General features: G+C 42.0%; 1 protein-coding gene across 2 annotated transcripts; it reads left to right on the top strand.

The window, feature by feature from the left end:
- The first annotated feature begins 16917 nt into the window (after positions 1–16917).
- LOC133816919 (uncharacterized) lies at positions 16918–19645 on the top strand. 2 transcript variants are annotated; one of them, XM_062249260.1, is made up of 2 exons: positions 16918–17108; positions 18259–19645. In XM_062249260.1, the coding sequence occupies exon 2, from the start codon at positions 18276–18278 to the stop codon at positions 19494–19496; it is 1221 nt and encodes a 406-aa protein (XP_062105244.1). In that variant the 5' UTR covers positions 16918–17108; positions 18259–18275; the 3' UTR covers positions 19497–19645. The 2 variants fall into 2 exon arrangements, with proteins under 2 accessions (XP_062105244.1, XP_062105245.1); XM_062249261.1 differs by having other exon boundaries at positions 18249–19645.

Genomic DNA, 19645 nt, shown 5'->3' with positions numbered 1-19645 from the left:
GTGAATCACTCTTTATTATGATTTAGATATATGTGGGACTTTATAATAAGTCTAAATTTGGATTTCATCCAATCGATCATGAATAGTAATTTTTCGCCATGTCCTCTTCTAAGAATTCATGAGACTTACTTGGCAATGCCATGTGTTCTTGGTAGAAAATATAAACAAGATATATATATATATATACTTAACAAATAAAAATAAAAAACCAATAAAAACAGAAGAAAAAAAGAAAATATTAATAGAAATAAGTTAAAGAAATAAAATCATAAAATATAAATAAAAAACAGAAAATTAAAAACAGAAATAAAAAATAAAAAAAATATTTCACACAAACACATACATATATATACACATACACATATATATACACAACATAGACATATATATATATACATACATAGGCAGGAAAAAAATAATTAAAATTAAAATTAAAACTCACTAACATATATAAACACATATGCACACACATATATATTTTAAATATATTAAATAAAAACTTAAGAATAAAATTCTTATATATATACATGTATATTGTGGTGGTCGTGGCGTGATGGTGGGAGGGCGCGGTGGTGGTCGGGGCGTGGTGGTGGCCGAAGAGAGGAGAGATCAGAGAGTGAAAGTGCGGGTCCGAGGAGAAGGTTGAGAGAGAGGGCGAGTTCGATGAGAAGATGGTCGGAGACAGAGAGAGGGTGGTCGGAGAGACGAGAGAGACCAAGAGAGATCGAGGAGAGAGACGGACTGGGGTCGGAGACGAGGAGAGAGAGGGATTGGGGTCAAAGAAATCGAGGAGAGAGGGGTTGGGTTCTTTTTTTTGCAGAAAAGGAAATTAAGAAGAAGAATCTCAAGGGTTGGGTTATCGTGGTCACTATTAGCGGGGATAAGTTTCACTGCTACTAGTCGCCGCTAATAAACTTTTTAATGACGTGGCGAGTATTAGCAATGACACGTGTTGCTGCTAATAGTCAAGAAAAAAAAATTAAGTTAAAAAATTCTCATGTTTCTTTCTGAAAAAATTCAAAATTATTAGGGGCGATAAAGTCACTGCTGATTATTAGCAACGACACCTAATATAGTCAAGAAAAAAAATTAAAGAGAAAAACTCTCACATTTTTCTGAAATTTTTTAAATTTATTAAGGCCAACTTTGTGGTCTCTATTATCACAAAAATCGCCGCTGATTATCCTTGTGGACAATTGTATGTACTAAGGTCTTCTTTTACATGAAAATATAAAGACGACCCTAAAGCTAGGCCAGTCAGTTAATAACGCAGTCTTTGTTGATCAAGTCACCCTAGGTCTATATACATGTATCAATGTGAATGTACGTGCGATGGTCAATATATGTATGTATATATATACAACAAAAAGGATTATTATTATTCCCTCTTCCGTGGCTGTGTACGTATATACAAATTGGCTTATATATTGTTTACAAAAATACCAATAATAATTTGACCAATCGATGATATACTTGTTGAGATGCATGCAATGAAATCGGTTGTTGCATATTTAATAGTATTATTATCCTAATTGACTTCTTTCAACGTTGCTGTGCTGTGTGTACATAAGAATTCAATAATACAATAAAATAATGAAAACTACGCGATTAGGTGCATGTGAATATTATATCATAATATTTTTACTAATAAATAGATTATTTACAGAGTATATATATATATATATATGGGAATTCTCTGATGGGGGCTTCATTTTAAGTCCTATCGGTAAGGCTCTTAATGTTTCTCGACCCTTGAACAGTTTTCAGCGCGATTTTTTTTATGACCGTATATATTGTAGCTATATAGAGCATCCTGCAGATTTTCAGAAAATTCCGAATAGTTTACAGTACCGAAAACTTGGTTCAAACATGTTGATTTCCACACGCATAAAAAAAATTAGTCACGCGTGCAACAACATGTTTGAATCAAGTTTTCGGTACTGTAAACTATTCGGAATTTTCTGAAAATCGCGCTGATGCTCTAAATAGCTACAATATACATGGTCATAAAAAAAATCGAGCCGAAAACTGTTCAAAGATCGAGAATACTAAGAGTCCTACCGGTAGGGCTTAAAGTGAAGCCCCTATAGAAGAATTGTCCTATATATGTATATATATCCCACTCCCTACTACTACTACTACTATTATGATATATATATTTATATACGAGATACAAACAACAACGTGCAATATAAATATTTGCTTAATTTTATTTATAGAATTTATTAATTATTTTTATTAAATTTATGTTAATATTATATAAATTTTGAAATAAATATCATATTTTAATTAAATAATTTATTTATTTTTATTTTAGTTTATGTTTGTTTTAGTTTTTGAATTTGAGAGTGACAACAAGAGATTATATATTATATATTTAATGTAATATTGAATATTATACGTTGACTTTAAATTTAAGTTTATTGCTAGTTTTTTTAAAAAAAAAAAGTAATTTGTTGCTAATTCACAGTAGATTATATTATATGAATAATATGATATTATTCTAATAAATGAATTTAAGTTTAATTAAATTTTATTTAAGTTATAAAACTGTTGACCCTGATTTTGGCCAACTGACACGGAGTCAAATATGTTTGACATGGACAAATGCGTTGAAATGAATGTGATGACAAAAACAATAAAGAACACAAGAGTTTATAGTGGTTCGGCCCCAGAATCTGATAACAACCTACGTCCACTTGAACTGTTATTGATATAGGATTCAAAGGAGTGATCAAAGAACTAGGGTTCAATGAGTTTCATAAACCTCTGAAGAACAAAACAATATATCAAATAGAATAACTGTAATCTCAGATAATCAGAAAGCCAAAAGTCCCCCTTCCTTGAGCTATCTTTCTCTATTTATAGGCTCAAGGAAGATTACATTAATTTGTTACAGATATTCTTTCCTAAATAATCGGATACTTAGGAAATCATGGGAGATAATTTCGGATTCGATCATAACTGCATAAGATTTTCTCCGTGTATAGCGTGTATACGACCAGGCTGGTCGTATATAGACATTGAGCGTTGCGCCAATAGATATCTTCCTGGTCGATAGTCGAGCATGAATTCTGCCAGATGTTAGCCACGTGTATTAAATGTTTGCCATGTCATCCATGCCTATTTTTTGGATAACATTTGCCCCCCAAGTTTGTTTGGTGCGACCAGCAATAAAGAAACTTTAGGGAAACAACCGTTCATATGCCCCACGAAATCTTTCAGGATCCCCATGCATTTTGGAAAGCCGTGACATAATTATGTCCAATCAAGCCTTTTCAGTTTTCAAGAAAACAATTTGACAGCTATTGACGCGGTTCTTCGCCAACAGGTAATTAAGAGAAGAAGAGAAAGGGATTAGTGCTAAATGTCAAACTGAAACAAATATATGATCTTAGAAAAGGAAAGAGGTGACTCAAGACACGTTTTTTAAGTGGTTCAAAGGTTAAAATCCTTCTACTCCACTAGTCAATATTATTGGTATATACTGGGTATTTGATTATAGAGTATTTATTACAAGAGATAATCCAACCCCTATTAAATCCCAGGGTCTCCATATTTATAGGAGAAGGCACCTGGGAGTTGGTAAGAAGGTCATCTCGTGACCTTCTAACCTATCATATCAACTCTGTGACATTCATGATTAATTCCTAAACCTAACACATAAGTGTGGTCAAATCAATAGGTAAGGAGATAATGGGCCGCACGACCCAACCCAGTCGTGGGTGTCTGAATACACACGTTCCTGCTGCGTGTCCGAGAAGTCAGGGGCATATCAGACACGTGATGTCTGATATGTGCACGTTTACCTTGCGTGCGCTGACTTTACAAAGGTTCACAGCCTCCATTTCCAGCCCGTACCGCGAGCTAGAGACTCGACTCGTTTTTCGGCCTTCAGAGCCTGGGCTCAGTCCTTTAGCAACCCGAGGTGAACACCTTGGGTTATCCCGAGCTAAGGAGGTACGATCTTATGAAGGCAGCTCTGGTTTGGGGATGTTCACGAGATAATCATGATTAGGCCGCCACTCAGCCCGCTAATCAGGCGCCTGATACGTGGAACATCGTGGTAGGTGATGGTACGTCTTACGAGAACCGCATTTAATGGCCTAGCCTATGCGCAGCCATCGTTTCGTATTTCGAGTGGAGGGCCTTGGATCCCACATCAGGGCCATCCAACGGCCCCCTACACGTGACCTTTCACGTATATAAAAGGGGTGGCCACCCTACGCATGGGCCACCCTTTCATTTGAAATTTTTCAGAACTTCCTTCCTTCTTCTCTCTTCATCTCAAAAGAAAAAGAAACCCTCTTCTTTGTGACCACCATTCTCAATTGTTCAAGAAGCTCAGGCGTAAGGACTCCTTCAAAGCTTTGGGAACAAACACTCCGATGAAACTCCCACCTAGGCGACACCTTCATCCACCTCCCAGCCAAACACTGTAAGTCTCCTGACCATGTGTGTTTTGAAAATATTTTTTACTGTAGCCACATGCAAGGGTTTACTAGTTTTTGAGGGTATGAAGGGGGAAAGCCTTTTAGGTTAGGGTATTTTTGCTATAGGAAAACGTTTGGGAGTATAGTTTACAGGATGCATTTTCTGGGGAAAATTTCTGGGTAGGAATTTTGGTATTTTAGTTCAAAGATATCCAGGATTTAGGTGCAAAACCAGGTAGCTTGTGAGACACGCCTCACAGGCGGTTTTTCCTTCTTTGCCAATTGAAACTTTCCCCCCAAGGCAAATTCTATCCTGACCCTCCTGACACACGAATTCCGAGTAATCTGGGATATGTTGGGAGCACAGACGCGTGTTCATAGAACCGCGTGGTCTCACTCTCCACAGGCTGGGCTTAACTCAGCTCGTGCAAATAACACTTTGATTCTTCCTCATGCTTAGGTCGCCTTTTTTAAAATCTTTTCTTTTGTTCGCTAGGCGACCAGATGGCACCAAAGAGGAATGCTCCACCGAAGACCGTCGGCAGCTCGGCCTCCCAGCAGGACAAAGGGAAAGCGGTGATGCCTGACTCCCCGATCCCCCGCTTTGGGCCGGCAGTGGAGAAGGAGCTCGAGGTGGCTCCTGGTTCATTTTTTGAGGCGGAGAGGATCGTCTCCAAGATTACCGATCAGACGAAGATCAATAAAATATTCCTCTCCCACAACATCGGGCTGGGGAGAGCATCAGTGGTGGCCCGACCTCCTGCAGAGGGCGAGCGGAGCTGCGCGCCGCTCAAAGATTCGTTCGCGGCCTGGAGCGGCGAGCATTTCAAGGCGGGGGCCTTCCTCCCGTTGGATCAGTATTTTGTTGACTTCCTCAATTATGTGGGGTTGGCCCCATTTCAGCTCCCCCCAACTCCTACCGCTTGCTGGCGGGGTTGAAATACTTGTTTCAGAAGCACGAGTGGGAGGTCCCCCACTCCTGCGGACATTTTATACTTTTTCTGCCTCAAGGCCAGCCCGGACCAGCGGGGGCGAGGCGACGAGTTTTATTACTTTACTTGGTTTCCCAATACGGCTGCGGTCATCGAGCTGCCCAGCCACCCCAATGACTTCAAAGACCAGTTCTTTATGTCAACGGGGTTCCGGAGCTGCGAGCACCACTACTTCAATCGCCCTCGTAAGTTTTCTCCGACTTTAGCTCGTACGTTAAGTATCATACAGTTCCTCATGTATCCCTTTCTGACTTAGACTAATCCTGCAGCCATCTTCGCGAGGACAGAGAAATCTGTGACCCTCGGGGCCCAATACGAGACACTGGAGGGCTTGCCCCCCAGTGAGAAAGATTATCGCGTGCTCGTGACAGACGAGACGATGGTGGCCTACAAGCTGATTTTCCCAAATCAGACCTTGAACCTAAAAAGGCTCCGGGGGCTTCCCCCAGCTCGCGACACCAAACCCATCATTGTGGAGGAGGTCGCGGGAGATGAAGATGAGGAGGACGAGGACAATGAAGCTCCGCTCGTGAGGAATAGGAAGCGGGCTTCGGAGGTCGTCCCGGGGACGGGCGAGGAGAGGACCCAGTCCGGAGCAGCCGCGGGTCCTTCTGGCCAAGGTAACCCTTACATGTTTAGGAGTCTAGATAGGGCCACAGCAGACCCCCGACTGGCTAGGTTCAATCCTAGGCAGCTCGTCCATCGTCACCGAAGTGATCCAGACCTAAACACAACCCTGCTCCATTGTGTCGACCGGCTTGTGCTGGACTACCAAGATAGCCGGCCTAGGGGTACCGTAGTAGTAGATAACACCCTAGCCTTTAGGTCGATCCTATTCGAGGAGTATGGGACCAACCTTCATACATGGCCATCACTCCGGAGGGGTGTCGTAGCTCCGGGGCTTAGGCAATATGTAGAGGAATCTAGCCTTGAGTCAGACTCGGACCCAGAACTTGCGCCAGCTCGGGAAGTAATCGTCTTAGATTCTTCTTCTAGCTCGGGGTGTAGGATTCCCTTTAGTATACATATACTTTACTTTCTTTACCCCTTTGTTTTTGTTTTTGTATGGTTGCTAACTCTTACTAACCATGTTTTTGTTTCGACAGAAGAGATGTCTCAGCCCGAGGAGAGCCTGCGAGGTGCGGTCTTCGGGGGGAACCCCTCAGCTGGGCCAAGAATGAAGAGGCTCTGGACGTCCAAGCACGCCGCCGGGACCCCCACCAAGTCTCCTGCAAAGGAGAAGGAGCAGGACCCAGCTGCCCAGGTCGCGGGAGCGATTCTTCCTGCTGCAGGGGGAAGCAACATGCCTCCACCCCTTCCGCGAGCTCCGGCCGCCGCCCGGGACGCAGGAACGGAGCTCGGGACTTCAGCGATTGTACCCTTCGACGTACGCATCCCAGTCAATCCCCAGGACCTGGGGAAGATCCCCGAGGCCTTCCGGGGAACAGTGTATGAGTCGGCGAACTACGCCGTCAGCCACATATACAAGTTCACCGAGAAGGAGCCCCGGGCCATTGAGACAATGAGCCCGGTGGGCGTGCTGGAGTCTTCACTGGGCATGGCCATGACGGTAAGCTAACTAACTTTTTTGTGATTTTTATCATTACACTTTGTCCTGCTTTTCTAAGGCAATTGTCTTTTCACCTTCGCAGAGCACCATTGCCCTTCACCGAAGCATCGCCAGGACCAAAACTCAGCTCGAAGACATGAGGAGCGAGCACCAGACTACTCTGCAGGCGGCTAAGGATGTCTTGGCGGCCTCGCAGGTTGAGTTGGAAAAAATCCGCTTGAAGGTCCAAGAGCTCGAGACCTCCCTCGCCACCTCACGGACAGACCTAGATGCCGCGAAGACTGAGATCCAGGCTGCCCTAGAGGCCGAGCGGGCAACTTCGGAAAAGTCCATGGAAGATCTGTTTTATCATTGTTGGGCCTACAATCCAGACGCTGACTTCTCCTTCATGTCAGCGAGCCTCTGGGAGCGCTTGCTGGTGAAGTTCCAAGCTCGCCTTGATAAAGAGGCGCCCTCTGAGACCGGGGAAGGCTCTGGCGCAGCTGAGTAAGGCGAGACGGCGACCTCTAAGGGGCCACCTGGCAGAGCTTAGGGCATTTTTTCTCCTGTGCCCCTCACTATTTTTAATATTATATATATATATTTTTTTTTTATGTAATCCTTGCATGAGGTGCTTCCACCTCGAGACAATTTGATTCAATGCTTTCAATTGATCCTTTTTCTTGCCTTTACGCGTTTTGGTTACAATTTCTTGAACAACTTAGTTCGCGCTAATCTTTATCCATATCTCGAGCTCTTTAGGAAGAACAACGATCAATAGATTTAAATCAACTTCTAAGTTTTATGACCCGGTTAGGACCAGGAACTTAATTTGAAAACTTAGTTCGTGTTAACTTTTATCCATATCTCGAGCTCTTTAGGAAGAACAACGATCAATAGATTTAAATTAACTTCTAAGTTTTATGACCTGGTTATATCCAGGATACGACTTAGTTAGCGTTAATCCTTATCAATATCTCGCGTTTTTTAAGAAAAACAACGGTCAATCGATATGAATCAACTTCTAAGTCATTAAGGAGACCTGGTTATATCCAGGTACCATATGCCCCCCAAGTAACTGGGAAAGGGTCTTTCGTGGTTACTTTAGATCACACTTGAAAACATGTACAAAAAAAACTGATTCTCATTGCTTATTACATGAAAAATGGCCTTCCGGGCCTTACAAGTGAATCATTGATAATATTTCTTTAAATGGATGGCGTTCCAAGTCTGCGGGATTGCCCCTCCATCAAGCCGAGCTAACTTATAAGTTCCCTCCTTAATGACCTCGATGACTTGATAAGGTCCTTCCCAGTTTGGTCCCAAGACTCCATCTTTGGGGTCCTTACTGGCTAAGAAGACTCTCCTTAGGACCAGGTCGCCAACGCTGAAGGTGCGCTTTTTGACTTTGGAGTTGAAATAACGAGTGATCTTTTGCTGATAGTGAGCGAGTTGGAGTTGCGAATCTTCTCGCCTTTCATCAACTAGATCAAGGGAATTGCACAGTAGCTCGTGGTTGCGGTTCTGGTCGTAAGACTGGACCCTATGCAAAAGCACCTTAACTTCCACGGGGAGGACTGCCTCACTCCCGAAGGTCAAGGAAAAAGGAGTATGACCCGTAGGAGTCCGATGCGAGGTCCGGTACGCTCATAGGACCTGGGGGAGCTGTTCTGGCCAGACCCCCTTCGCTTCATCTAATCTCTTCTTGAGGCTCGCCTGTAGAGTCTTGTTGACAGCTTCGACCTGGCCATTCGCTTGAGGATAGGCTATGGAGGAGAAACTTTTCACAATTCCGTGCCTTTCACAAAACTCGGTGAACAGGTCGCTGTCGAACTGAGTGCTGTTATCGGAAACGATCTTCTTGGGCAGGCCAAATCGACAGATAATGCTTTTAACCACGAAGTCAAGCACTTTTTTGGACGTTATTGTTGCCAAAGGTTCTGCCTCAGCCCACTTAGTAAAGTAGTCAATGGCTACCACGGCGTAACGGATCCCGCCCTTTCCAGTGGGGAGGGCGCCAACCAAGTCTATCCCCCAAACGACAAACGACCATGGGGACGAGATCATCTTTAGCTCGACTGGAGGAGCTCGGGCAACTGTGGTGAACCGTTGGCATTTGTCGCACTTCTTCACGTATGAGATCGAGTCTTTGGACAGAGTTGGCCAGTAATATCCTTGCCTCAGGACCTTTAAGGCCAAGCTTTGCCCCCCAGTGTGGTCTCCGCAAAATCCTTCGTGCACTTCCTGCAGGATGGCCTTCGCTTCGTCTGGAAGAACACACCGGAGGAGAGGTAGGGAGTGCCCACGTCGGTACAACACCCCATCGACTATCGTATACCTAGGAGCTTGATACGGGACTCGCCATGCATCGTTACGTCCTCCAGGCAGCTTGCCCTTGACGAGATATTCAAGGATGGGGGTCATCCAGGTCGGCCTGGTATCGATCATCTCGATCTCCGTCCTGACTTCCTCTATACTTGGTCTTTCCAAGAATTCTATTGGTACTAACCCCAAGGTCTCCGTCTCCCCAGAGGTGGCGAGCTTGGCGAGAGCATCTGCATTAGTGTTCTGCTCCTGAGGTATCTGTTCGATCGAGCCTCGCTCAAACGCGGACAGCTCAGCTTTTACCTTTGCCAGATAGGCGGCCATCTTGGGTCCCCGTGCTTGATATTCGCCCAGAACCTGGTTTACCACGAGCTAGGAATCACTGAAGCACTGGACGGAGTTCGCCTTCAACTCCTGGACTATCCTCAGCCCGGCCAACAAAGCTTCGTATTCGGCATCGGTTTTGGAGGCCTTGAACCCGAATCTCAGCGCCGAGTAGAATCTATGTCCCTCGGGGGATATCAAAATGATTCCAGCCCCGGAGCCGCTCTCGTTGGACGAACCATCCACAAAGATCCTCCACAATGACTGGGGCGAGGTGACTCAGGGTGAGTCTTCTGCGGGATCCTCCTGGAATCCCGTGCATTCCGCCATAAAATCGGCCAGGGCCTGACTTTTTATAGCAGTTCGCGGAGTGTAAAAAATCTCGAACTGACTGAGTTCGACTGCCCATTTCAACAAATGTCCCGAAGCTTCAGGTTTTTGCAAAACCTTCCTTAGAGGTTGATCGGTCATGATGTGTATTGAGTGGGACTGGAAGTACGACCTGAGCTTTCGCGAGGCCGTGATAAGGAAGAACGCCAATTTCTCCATCAATGGGTATCTGGATTCAGCCCCGAGAAGTCTCTTACTGATGTAGTAGACTGGCTTCTGAACTCGGTCTTCTTCCTGGACTAACAGAACACTAGCTGCATCCTTAGTGACAGCTAGGTAGAGAAAGAGAGGCTCTCCTGCCTTTGGTTTGGATAGTACGGGCGGCTCGGCCAGGTGTGCCTTCAGGTCGAGGAATGCGCTTTCGCACTCTTCTGTCCACTCGAACATCTTGTTTCCTCGGAGCAGGTTATAGAATGGCAAACACTTATCGGTGGACTTAGAGATAAACCGATTGAGGGCTGCCACTCTTCCTGTCAGGCCTTGGACATCTTTTCGCGACCTGGGCGAAGGAAGCTCGAGCAGTGATCTGATCTTGTCGGGGTTCGCCTCGATTCCTCGGGTATTGACTATGAACCCCAGGAATTTCCCTGATGCGACTCCAAAAGTGCATTTCAGTGGATTGAGCCTCATGCCATATTCCTGTAGTATCTTAAAACATTCTTCCAGGTCGGAAACATGGTTATCGGCAGTCTTCGACTTGACTAGCATGTCATCAACGTACACTTCCATGTTTTTTCTGATCTGGTCTGCGAACATTCTATTTACTAACCTTTGGTAGGTAGCTCCGGCGTTCTTCAGCCCGAACGGCATGACCTTGTAACAATAGACGTTAGTCGGGGTCATGAAGCTGGTGTGTTCCTGGTCCACCGGATTCATCGCGATCTGATTGTAGCCCGAGTACGCATCCATAAAGGACATGAGCTCATGCCCCGCCGTGACATCCACCAACTGGTCAATTCTTGGCAATGGAAAACAATCCTTGGGGCAGGCTTTATTCAGGTCGGAGAAATCGATGCAGGTCCGCCATTTCCCGTTAGGCTTTGGAACTAGCACGGGGTTGGCGACCCAGATTGGAAACTTGGCTTCACAGATGAAGCCACATTTTTTGAGCCGGGCTACTTCTTCTTCTAGGGCTTCAGCCCGAGTTGTTCCTAAACGTCTTTGCTTTTGAGACTTGGCAGGAACGCTTTTATCCAGATGAAGTGTGTGCATGATGACACTCGAGCTAATTCCCACCATGTCCTCGTGTGACCATGCAAATACGTCCAGGTTACCCCGCAGAAACTTAGTCAGCTCCGCCTTCCTCTTGCTACAGAGGTTTTTCCTGAGCTTGACCTTCCGACAAGGGTTCTGCGGATCGATACTCACCTCCTCGAGCTCCTCAATAGCCTGGAGCTCGGATCTGTCCTCGCCTACTCGGGGGTCAATATCCTCACTTAAGACGACATTTTCCCCCTCGGCTCTTTGAGGTTTTTCCATCTCAGGATCAGCTAAGGGTTCCTGAGATTCCTCTTCACCTTGAATGGCCATTGCCAGCTGCCCGGGTTTAGATTTTCCCTTCATGGAAATGCTGTAGCATTCCCTGGCAGCGAGCTGATCGCCATGGATAGTGCAGATTCCCGTCAAAGTAGGGAATTTCATCGTGAGGTGGCGAATGGAAGTGACGGCCTCAAAAGCCATGAGCGTAGGTCGCCCCAAAATGGCGTTGTAGGTAGTGGAGCAGTCAATGACCACGAACCCGAGGAGTTTGGAGACTGTCCGAGATCCTTCACCTAGGGTGATCACCAGCTCGATCGTCCCTATCGCTACTGATCCTTCTCCCGAAAAACCATACAACATCATGGAGGTTGCCTTCAGCTCGGCGACAGTCAAGCCCATCTTCTCTAAGGTGGATCGGAATAGGAGGTTCACCGAACTCCTGTTGTCTATCAGCACCCTCCTCACTCTCCAGTTGGCGAGCTAGACTGCTACGACCAGAGGATCATTGTGAGGGAACTGGACATGGCCTGCATCCTCCTTCGTAAAAATGATTGGTTGCCTCTCCAATCGCTGCTGCTTTGGCAGGCGCTGCTTCAGGACGAATTCTACTCCATTATGAGCCTTTAGTTCGTTCACGTATCTCTTCTGGGCGCCTCTGCTCGTGCCGGCCATGTGCGGACCTCCAGAGATGGTGGTTATCTCTCCCCCAACCACGGGAGGAGGGACGTCCTGATCTATCCGAGGCCTGGGCTGACTGGCCAGGACTTCTGGAGCAGGTCGACTCGCTGGAACCCTGTTCCATGCGTATTGAGCCAAGGGGCCGGCACGAATGAGAGTCTCGATCTCATCTTTTAGATGCCTACAATCGTCGGTATTATGGCCAACATCGTTATGAAAACGGAAAAACTTGGAAGTGTCTCTCTTCCCCTTGTGGTGCTTTAATGGTTCCGGCCTCTTCCAGGGGACTCGAGTAGAGTTGGCTAGGAAGATATTCTCCCTAGACTGGGTGAGCTAGGTATAAGTCACGAAGACGTGCTTAAACTTGTCTATGGACTTATTCTTCTTTTGACCGTGTTGGCTGCCTTCACCATTCCCCTTTCTTTTGCCTCCGCCGAGCTGGTTGTTCTGTGTGACGTTCTGGGTCGCTTCCACGACCTCCGTCCCCACTCCAGCGGGCTGCTCAGGGACCTGGCTGGTTCCTGCAGCAGAAGCTTCGACTTCTTCCAAGTTGATCCATTCCTGGGCTCTGTTAAGGAATTCGTTAACCGAGCTGACTCCCTTCCTTTGTATATCCTTCCAGAGATCTCCTCCGACGAGGATTCTAGTTCTCATGGCCATGAGCTTGGAGCTATCATCCCCGTCTCTAGCTCGAGCAGCAACGTTCGCAAATCTGCTCAGGTAGGCCTTCAGAGTCTCATCGGGCTGCTGCCTCACGTTAGCCAGGGAGTCGGCGTGAACACGGGCGGCCTGGAAGGCTCGGAATGCCCTTTTGAAGTCAGCTGAGAAGGTTTTCCAGGAACTGATTGACTGTCTTTTGCCTTGCTTGAACCACTGCCTGGCTGGTCCGGTCAGTGTAGAAGGGAAGATTAAACATCTCAGCTCGGGGCCAATGTTATGGGCCATCATGAGGGTGTTGAACATCCCTAGATGGTCCGATGGGTCTCCGTCCCCATTGAACTTTGACAAGTGCGGCATACGGAAAACAGGTGGGTACGCCGTTGGCGCTATGCTGGGGGCGAAGAGCTCCATCTCTTCCCCAGAATCATATTCATCTTTCTCCTTCTCCGATAGGAGCTTCCTCATTAGCTCCTCCATCTGAGCCAGACGTTCGAGGGTTTGGTCTAGCTGGTTTGGCCTAGCGCTCTGTGAGCGCGACCGCACAAGTTGCCCACAAACCTATAATTTAGGGATTTTAATGCACCTTTTAGATATTAATTGGTACACTTTGGTTAGGGCTTTATGCAGTAGAATTTTAATACTTTCTTAAGGATATTGTGGGTATGGATTAGCCTTAAAAGGATATAGGTGTATTTTAATATGGCTGGGTTTGGTTGAGGTTTTAAAACTTTAATGTTATGTGATATGTTTAGGCTCGCTAAGGATACTTGTAGAGACGCGTTAGGGTGTGTGGATCACTACTACTTTTAAGGTAAGAAGAGTGGACACATGCACACAGGGTGTACGCTTGACGTACTCTTATTGATAGAATTGTTATGTTTAAATTCTGTTGTTAGATGTATGGTATGAAAGTGAATGTAATATGTTTTGTTGATGCTTGTAAGTGTGATATGTTGCTTAACATGCTTATGTTCCTAAATGCATGTCTACGTTATAAATTAGCATGCTTATGATATGTTGAAAATGCATTCTTATGTTCTTATGTGCTTCAATGCACTACGTTATTTTTGTTTTGGATATGATTGATGTCAATGTTATATTTATGATTTAAATTATCTAATCTTGTTTTGAATTAAGAAGAATGTTTTTGGGTAAATTAAGGGGGTTGTGTCCTCCACAGCTCTTCTTGTTGGGCTTTGGCTCACAGGTACTCTATGCTACAGGTATTAAAGCCAAGAAAGAGGTTATATGGAAATGAGTTGGAGAGCTTTGGTGAAGGGCGAACATGTCACGGATATCATGACCGTTAGGGGTCGAGCCTATTTGGAGAATTTGAATGTTTTACTGTCTAGATTTCTAAGATATGCTTTATTTTAATTTCAAATGATGTTCTTAAGTTTTGTTATGGAGTCAAATAACATATTTTAGTTGTTTAAATGGAATTTATGAAACTTTGGAGTTTCTTTTCTTTTTAAAATGTCAGGTTGTTATTTACATTGGTTTCTTTATAAATAAAGGAGGTTTTCCTTAAAAATTAGTTATTGTTTAAGTTAATTAACGTCCACTACAAGAAAAAGGCTCTACAGCGACGACTTTTGTCGTCGCTATAGATCAAGAAGTCGTCGTTGTAGGTAGACAGCGATGACATGTCGTGGCAACAACAACGTCGCTGTAAGTCCATATGTGTAGCAATCTACGGCGATGACAAAACACAGTCGTCGCAGTAGGAAATCTTCTTTTTTCAGTTGGACTGGGATATTGCGACGACATGTCGTCACTGTTGGTGGTGCAAAGATTTGAAATTTTGAATTTCAAAAAACTTCTACAGCGAAGACATGTGGTCGCTGTAGGTCCGGCGACCGCTCCATATACAGCGACGACATGTCGTCGCTGTAAGTATACAATTTTTAAAAATATATATTTAATTAATTAGATTGATTAAAATTTATTTAATAAATTATTAAATATTAATTAAATAAATAAATAAAACCAATTTATTAATTAAATAATAAATCCAATTTAACAATAATCATAATCTCCAAAATGTAAGATAACAAAACATAAGTAGTATATTGTCTCCAAAATAAAAAAACAACACAAAATATTATTAATTTAAAAATAGTAACTTAATAAAACTAAATGTCATCAAAATCAATTCCAAAGTCATTATCGTCGGGCTGTTGTGGTGGTTGCTGTTGTGGTTGATTGCTTGCCATCATGGACTGTATCATGTTCATGTCTAAGTTGATAGGCTGAAATTGTGGAGGTTGGATGCTCGGATTTGTTGTTTGCAAATATTGTTGCATTTGCTAGAAGTTGTTGTTCTAGGTCATAAAGGCTTGACTGAAGTGTTGAATCATGGATTGGAAAGCCTCAAGTGGTATCGTCGGAGGGCCAACTGTGGTGGACGGAAACGGTGATGCCTCTGATTGTGAAGAGGATCCGGTGGCGCTTGAGGCAAATGTACTGGTGCCCTTCAACTTCCGTCCAATACCTCAGTTGTGGCCACGACGGTTACCAAGTACCTTTGAGACTACTTGTGTCTCGTCAGATTTAGATTGAGATTGTGTCTGGACTTCTTGCTGCAAGGCATCCTACAGTTTAGAAACAAGACAATTAATACATAATATAATGAAATAATATACATAGATACAAAACTTAGAAAGTTACTCACATGTAGTGCATCCTTAGCATTCATGTTCACCTATCCTCGTGTCTGATGATTGTGCATGTCATGGAAGGTATCGATAATGCTGGGCAATTCCTTGGTCTGGTGATTCATCTTTAGAAAACAAAATTTAACAAAATCTCAGTTAAATATTGAAATTATTATTAAGATAACTTAAAATATTTCAAATTATCTATATATTTTTATTTACCTTCTTAAATCGAGCAGAAGCATAAGAAGTCGATCCATGGAGACTTGGATACTTCTGTTTTGCTCTGTTGGAAGCATTTTCCTTTGACGACATTGTGATTCAAAAACTGATAACTGTCTTTTAGGAATAACAATATCCGCATTTCTTTCTGGTCGATTAAATTTAGTCTCTACGCCCTGAAGATATTGCGAACAAAAAGTCAAAGCTTCATCGACAACATAACCCTCCGCTATATAACCTTCAGGGCGCACCTTATTCCTCACATAATTTTTCAACTTCTTCATATATCGCTTAAACGAATACATCCACCTCATGTAAACTGGTCCTCCGAGGATAGCTTCTTGCGATAAATGAAGAATTAAATTAATCATTATGTTAAAAAAGGCTGGAGGAAAAATTAACTCCAACTTGCACAAAATTTGTATCACTTGATCTTCTGCATTCTCCATGTCTTTAACAACCAATGTACGATCACAAATTTGCTTAAAGAAATTACAAAGTTCAATGATTGTCTTCGATATAGACTTATCCAAGTAGCCTCGAATTATACGAATGATTTGCTGAGTGGTCAACTACCACATTATACGAATGTCTATTTAACTTACTGAAGCTAGCCAAAATTAAGTTTATTGCTACTAAACATATTAACATTAGTTCTAAGAATACATATACATACTCCAATAATTTATCATAAAATCACTATTTATGCATGTATTTTCTGTTTGAACTCTGAAATCGTGCTACATTAACATCACATCAGTGTTACATTAATAAATTGTCTTAAAAAATGATTCATAATACAACTGAAGGGGCACATTTTTAATAGTTATTATAGTTCGAAAAATAATTTCCATGCAAAAAAGTTTGGGGGAACCCTACAGGGCTCGGGGAAAAATATTATTTGTCATTAATTATATTAGTCATAGTTATCTTATAATTATCTATTGGCCTCATAAAGATATTTTCTTTGCGAATTGATAAAACTGAATTTTCGTAAACGTGCAAGTTATGAAATTAAAAGAGCTATCTGTTTTGTTTGGTTTTTATGAAAAGAACAAAAAGAAGGAGAAGATGACAAATGCGAAATCTTATCTCAAGAATGTTGGCCGTTCATCAGATTATTACCACAAATCTAAGATGCCACCTTATAACAAAAAATCTCTCAAGTCTATATAAGATATGTAAACCTCTTTGAAGAAGGCAATTCGAATTATCTTAGAGTTATCGATCACTAAACAAAGCCTGAAAAATTTTCTTCCTTAAGAAACCCTTGTACCAAACACTTCTCAATATCCAATCAATAAAAGATATATAAGATTTTTCTCTTGTATAGAAATTTTGAAGAAAAGTTGCGACAATGACAATCAGGAAGCCGTGGGAGTTGCTCAAAGATTAGCAGGTTAGTCAACTTTATTATTAGCTGAGGAATTTCTATATAAAAAGAAAATATTATATATATATATATATACACATATATAGTTAACAATGAATTCTTTAACACCAGAACTAGAATTCAGGAGACAAATAATTGACAACTTTAGATTACCACCTGAATCATACCAATTTAGAGGACCTAATGCAACATGGTTTCAACCCTTAAGTTCATGGGGAGAAAGTGATGGAATGCTTAATTTCCAATTAAACTGGATTAGCATGTTTTTATGGCAAACATTTAAAAAGAAAAATGCAAAAGATCTAGGAACAATACAACAAATACAAGAATTGAATGCAGCAGATCCAGAAATAAAAACAAAATTAAATGATTTAAAACTGTTGCAAAGTAAAAAATTTAAGGAAGTAATATCTTTAATAGAAGAAGATAAAGAAATTGATGAAGAAATATTAGAGAAAATAAAAAAGAAAACTAGGGAAATAGCTGATGCGACAAATACTATGGACCATATCCTAGAACAAATCGAACAATTGAACGAAAAATTAGACAAAACAAATAATATACAAAGACTTGAAAATAGAATAATAGAGTTGGAAAATAAAATTGATCGTCTGAGTGAAAGGTTAGATGAGTAGTAAAAAACCTTGATGGATTAATTAAAAAATAATCCAAATAGTAGGATTAATAATATATAAAAACATATATAAAATTTAAGGAAGAAATACCAAAAGTATGAAATAACAATAATAGATGTAAAAGACTATAAAACCAAATGAAGAATATGACACTATAAGAATAGCGACCTTTGCCAGCGTTATTTTGCACTGATGGAGGCCATTTCACTACAATGCTATCTCAGGTTTCCGTTCTTTCTATACGTTTTTCTTCTTTTTTTTTCTCTTCGTTTTTTTTAATCCTTTCGTTTTCCTTTTTTTCTCTATAATCGAAAATCTGAAATTCTGTATTTTTTCGTAATAAATTTTTCATTTTTTTTTCACCAGCGAGGAAAAAGGAAAAAAAAATCTTTGTCTATTCTATCCAAACTTTTGTCGGTGCAAAAATGCGTCTGCAAACTTTTCCAATAATTTCAACACCATTATAATTTCAAACTTGGATATATGTAAGGATCTAACAAGTTTTTGGCAGACTTGCTCAGAAAAATAGAATTTAGTGATGGAACCTGAGGAGAATACTGATGCCAAGATAGAATTTCTCAATGAACGGATAAAATTCCTTAGGGAAGAGTCCGGAGATATATACCAAGCTGCAATATCAATGATGGAATACCTTGAACACAATGCTAAGGTTCTTGTTAATCTAGCAGAGTGTCACAAGAAATATACCAATGAGATGTATGATCAATTCAATGATTTACAAGTTGAATTGAAAAATAAATGTATACCAAAATACCAAACAGGTACTTATATGACCTCAACACAAACAGAAGAAGAAGAAGAAGAAAACAGGAGCACAGAAAAAACTGTCCCAGAAATAAACATGCAAGTTCTAACACAGGTCAGAAGTGATGATGGGCCTAGAGAAGATGAAAGAGCAGAACCAAGAATGGATAGAGGCAGCAAAGTCAAAAACACCGGAGACAGATCAACTCGTTCTACCAAGATAATAAAAATCAGAGCAGATGAAGACTTGAGCCCTTTATCAGCAAAAGAAGAAGAGTACTCTAAATTCGCAGAATGGGTTTACAGGATGGAGAATAATGATCACTGTTTCAAAAGTCCTGGGAATCACACGTACCCAAGGATTGTATGCTTGGAGGGTATAAATCCAAACTTAGTAAGTAAATTAGCTAATTTTGGGTTTCTTGATTTGATATACCCTGGACTAGGCCTTAAAGAATTGGATGCATTCGATGAAATTTTTAAGATAAAAGTCTCGGAATTCGCCAGAGGAAGAAGAATTTATCTCAAATTCTATTCCATTAGTCCAGAGTTTGAAGACAACATTGACTATCAAGCTCAACATGTGATCTCTATAGGTCATGTGGCTGCTAATTTCTCGATGGAATGCGGTACAGACACAAGTCCCATACCAAGAATTACGAGAAAATGGATCAAATCCAGGAGAGCATTAGGCATCAAGGCTGTCCATGGAATTTCAAAGAATCTTTTCGAAAGAAGATTCAGGGTTATATGCCAATTTTCCAATTATACTATTGCTACACAGGGAGGAACTGATAAATCATCCATCCTAGAAGAGTTGATCAACAACTTCCAAATCCATGCATTTCCACCATGCTCGGAGACGACCAGGAGAGAAGCATGTGCCATTATGCAGTGTCCAACTTGCAATGGCAAGAATAATGAGACCCCGTCAATCATGTCACCAAGGACAATGGACCAGCTGAGAAAGATAGCACTTAAAAATGTTATGTAAAAGGCTTATGAAAGAGCCACCTGTTCTACCTTTAGTGACTCTGCATGTTACCAAAGTCTACATAAAAAGATGTAAACAATATGATACCAATATATCAATAAAAATGCATTGCTAAATCCCTATTCTGGGATATAGTATTTTTCCCAAAA

This window comes from Humulus lupulus, chromosome 2 (assembly GCF_963169125.1).
Source record: "Humulus lupulus chromosome 2, drHumLupu1.1, whole genome shotgun sequence".
NCBI lineage: Eukaryota > Viridiplantae > Streptophyta > Magnoliopsida > Rosales > Cannabaceae > Humulus > Humulus lupulus.
This window is presented reverse-complemented; position numbering and strand designations above follow the sequence as displayed.

Coding starts and splice junctions, on each gene's coding strand:
- LOC133816919 (XM_062249260.1), top strand. CDS start 18,276: ATGGAACCTGAGGAGAATACTGATGCCAAGATAGAATTTCTCAATGAA.